At 39.5% G+C, this 4,471-nt stretch overlaps 1 protein-coding gene across 1 annotated transcript in view; it reads right to left on the reverse strand.

The window, feature by feature from the left end:
• Nucleotides 1-811: 811 nt before the first annotated feature.
• ATP1B3 (ATPase Na+/K+ transporting subunit beta 3) overlaps nt 812-4,471 on the reverse strand; it is a 66,236-nt gene continuing 62,576 nt past the window's right edge. Inside the window, exon 7 of the mRNA XM_019503580.1 lies at nt 812-2,012. Within this exon, the coding sequence (XP_019359125.1) occupies nt 1,842-2,012 (171 nt within the window). The 3' untranslated portion in view covers nt 812-1,841. The remainder of the gene's footprint in view (nt 2,013-4,471) is intronic.

Genomic DNA, 4,471 nt, shown 5'->3' on the forward strand with positions numbered 1-4,471 from the left:
CAGCTCTACAAGAACTAGCTACCAGAGGCAGGAGAAATAATTTTGCCAGTGGTTTTCAGAGCTATTCAACATAAGATGAATTGTGTAACTGAAGCATTCTTGGTTCAAGAAAGGATTAGGTTACAGTGGCTGTAAACAGAGCCTTTCATCTCACTATTTTTTCCTCTCCAACAGCTATTTGTCTGTAGCACTCCCCCTCCCCCACCCTCAAACTCACCAGCCCTTTTTTTTTTAATGCATCTGAACAGATCCCCATCACCCTTGACTTACATTTGTTCTTCTACTCTTCAGCTGCATACACCTGCCAGGGGAAAGGCAGGCAAGAATTGACAACATTCTAAGAAAAAAGCATTTCCTAGTGTGCCTGGGATTACAGCAGTCCCCAGAAACTGCGACAAACAGTTTCTTAGCCCCTATTTATCCATCCATGGCTGAGCAGTGTGCAACACAAACAGAATCTGCGAATTCTGTTGCCTAATGCTCATTGACCAAGTATAGAAATCTCTTCTAGTTCAGACTGAACTGTTTCATGATTAAAGCCTAGAAAAACAATTAGGGAAAAGTAGCACTTGATCGTGCATCAGAAAGACTGCAGGATTTGGAATTAATCAGAAATCTAAATAGCTGCAAATTACTTTGGCATAAGCAGCCATGTTGAGAAAAGTTGGTCTATTCACAAACTGTTGGGCAGTTTTAAGGTAGGAAGGTGGGCAAAAGCAAGTTTCTCAAAAGATGGATGAGAAAGCATGCACAAAACTCAATGAGGAAGAAAATACCAGAAGTGGCAGAAATGATGCAAGGAAACAAAGCATAAATTAAATAAAGGAATGTTTAATCAAAGACAATTCTCATTTTATTTTTAATCTAAAGTTCTTCCCGTTGGGGAATTTAAAATTTTTATTGGAAAAGTAAAACCTACTCTTACAATAATGAGACCATTTCTTTCAAGCAGCTTTGAAGTACAACTGTTACCAGGACACTACGCCATTAACAATTTTAAAAGAAATTGTTTCATACAGATAGTTTTGAACTAAAAAAAGTTTTAAAATGACATTGTATAGGTTTTATATGTGCTCCACATACTGCAAGCAACTAACAATATGGTGAGATTCAATTCCTCAACTAGAAGACCAAATATTACATGTATACACAATACCTGCACAGTGACAGCACAAGACAGACTAGTTGAGCACTTAAATAATTTCAAAAATCCAAACCAACACTTTTAAAATCCACTTTATTTCCATTCCCCCCACCCACCCAATACAGAACTTAAGGCATTTCCACATACATACACACGCACAATTCTTGCAAAGTTTTGTGGTTTTCTTTTCTTTATCTTGGTCAGATACCATTTATTCTTATCACTTATCCCTAAACGTGTGTCAGCATTCATATATGACAGTTAAACCAGTGTTAAATCAGTACAATATTTACATAGCATAGCACATAAGCTTGAGACACTTACTTGGGGATAAAACCATATTTTTAAAATAGGAGAAAGACCACCATTATTACATGTCTGGAATTAGCTATTTACAGGTTCCTAATATGGCATAATTATGGTCTGTACACTGGTTCAATGAGGCAAACAGAAGCATGGACTACAGTTATTTTACGTGGGATTTTAAATGCAGTTTGGAAGCACATTATTATGCTACCCTGAATGCCACATGCCACCCCAAAATTCAAGGTGATCTTAAATCCTAAAATGGCAGGTCCTGCTGATAGAAAAAAACAAAACCAAAAAAACACCCAACCAACCAACAAAAAAAACCCAAACAAACTAAAAAAATCCAGACAGACAACATAATATTTACTTTATGGTGATTTTCTGACTGCTATTCAGACATCTGAACTTTGAAGGAAATTCGTCCCAGAAACTTGTCACGGTCATCTTCATTTTTTAAATTGGGTGAGCCCAGGATCTTACACTCAATTGTTATTTCTTCTTTGGTACTGTTGGAGTTAATTGCTAGCTGAACAGCCACTAGTGGCTGTAGATAATGAGCCTGGTAAACAGAGATGGGGAAAAACAGGTTTTAGATACTACAGCTCATTGCCAAACATAACAATTAAGATTACAATACCATTCCACCAACTAAAGTACTGGACCAAACAAAAGGGACCAAATTCTACAAAACTTATGCCAAATCAGTCAGTTACAATTTGTTTTGTATAAGAGTGAGATAATTTGGCTTAAGTTCTTCATGCTAATGATCAACTGACTAATTCTGTCTAAAAAGTAAGAGAAGATTTTGAAGGGGCAAATGGGAATTAGGTACCTGTTTCTACAGAATGAATAGAATAAGCTTTTCTGTCTTCCGTGTCTTTGAAAAATCTAAGCCTCTGCGTGAGCTCAAAAAGAATATCTGCTTCACTTGCATCTAAAGTCCATTTTTCTTAAAAAGATAGATACTTCCTAAAAAGTAGCTTCTTAAGAACTTGAATGTAGCAACAGTTTCCCCTTTGTACTTCAGCTTCTTTCTTTATGTGCATCCATTAGTCTTATTCATGTTTCAATGGTATGCTTAAAGGCCTATGGTGGAGCTAACATTTACAGACTTGGACTTTAGGAACTTATTAACTAGCAATCACTCTTTCCAAAGTATCAATAAGCTAGTTTTTGGTAGAATCCTCCCAGACGTGCTGACTTCACATTCTGGTCTTGGTTATTCTTTAGAGAAACTATAGTTTTTAAATCAATTCCTACTGTCAAAGTTAAAATACAGAAGAAATATTACACTAAAAATAATATTGCAACTAAAAATAATCCAAATCAAATTGCAAATCTGGAACTATTAACTAGAATATATACAACTTTCAGAGAACAGTTTAAGTTTGTTATAGAGATTCAGCTAGCAAAAAAATGATTTTAATAGCTTTAGGATCAGTTTAGTAAACCCATATTTTACACACATGCTGTTATCAGTGCTTATATAGATCCAGGTTAGTTATTTCAGAAGTTCCTAGTAGCCGAGTGCATCCATTTTTGGGTGAACAACTTAAGACACTTTCAAAAAGGTCCAGATTAAAAAAGATGGATAGTTAGGAGGTACAGAAATACATTTTTATCAGTCTGCAAAGCAATTAATCCCTTAAAAGGTGGTGGCCTGAGGAAGACTACCAACTCCATTACCACAACAAATTCTGTAGCTAGATCTAGCAAATAGTGGGAAAATCTTGTGTATGTGTGTTTCTCAAGATTAGAGCAAATTACTGCACAGTAAGCATCACTGTCTACACATGTAGATGCTCACTGCACAGTAATTTGCTCTAATAAATAGAGTAAAATGTGCTAGCTGTAAATACAAATAGCAAATTTACTCAGGAGTAATTACTGCACAGCATGGCACACATAGAAGACCAAAAGGGAGCATATTTGCTCCTGGTCCACCAGGCAGCAGGAGAGCTGCCTGCTGCCAGGGTGGGCTCCACCACAGAAACCCAGATGGGGACAATGTCCCCTGACCTCAACAGCAGGGAGCTCCCAGCCCTTGTTCTGCAATCAAGGAGTGGAGACTGGGAGAGATTGTTATCTCCCCACTATAGAAAGGGTGCAGACAAGTTGGAGAGAGTCCAGCAGAGGGCAATGAAAATGGTTTGGAGGCTGGGGCATATGACTTATGAGGAGAGGCAGAGAGAACTGGGTTTATTTAGTTTGCAGAAGAGAAGACAGACAGAGGATTTGATAGCAGTCCTTAATTACCTGAATGGTGGTTTCAAAAAGGATGGAACTAGACTGTTCTTAGTAGCGGCAGGTGACAGAAGAGAGCAACGGTCTCAAGTTGCAGCAGGGGAGGTTTAGGTTGGATATTAGAAAAAAAGCTCACTGGGAGGGTGAGGAAGCACTAGAACAGGCTACCTAGAGAGGCGGTGGAATCTCCATCCTTTTGAGGTTTTTAAGGCCCAGCTCAAAGCCCTGGCAGAAAACCCCGTGCCTTTTGAGGTCCCTTTCAACTCTAATTTTTTATGATTCTAAACACTCTCCCAGCCCCTGCTCTATGAGCACAGAGTAGGGGCTGGGAGCTCCCTGCACAGGAAATGTTCCCCGTCCAGCCTGGAGCTTGCTGGGACCTGCCACCCATGACCAGGACAGTTCCAGGTAGCCCTGGGTTGTACAGGGAGGTCTGCACATGCAGCCTGGAGGTGGCTGGGGACTGTCCCATTTTGGGCAATCACTAACCAGCTCCAGGCTGCACATGCAGACTTACTTGGGCAGCCCAGGGACTGTCCCTGTCAGGAGCAGGTCCCAGCCCCATGCCCCAATCAGGCAATCAAGGCACACAGCTTGGAAAGAGCTGCAGGGGAGCTGCCCCACCAGCAGATCAGAGCAGTAAATCTAATACATATGACAACAAGTAAACTAGTATCACACAGAAAGTCGTAGTTAAATGGGAAAAAAATATGACCAGTACAACTTAAGGTGGGCAAGAAACCAATGAAAGGTACAAAAAAAAAAAAAAAAGGT

The sequence above is a fragment of the Gavialis gangeticus genome, unplaced genomic scaffold (genome assembly GCF_001723915.1).
Source record: "Gavialis gangeticus isolate Ggan-Ray unplaced genomic scaffold, GavGan_comp1, whole genome shotgun sequence".
NCBI classification, from domain to species: Eukaryota; Metazoa; Chordata; order Crocodylia; family Gavialidae; genus Gavialis; species Gavialis gangeticus.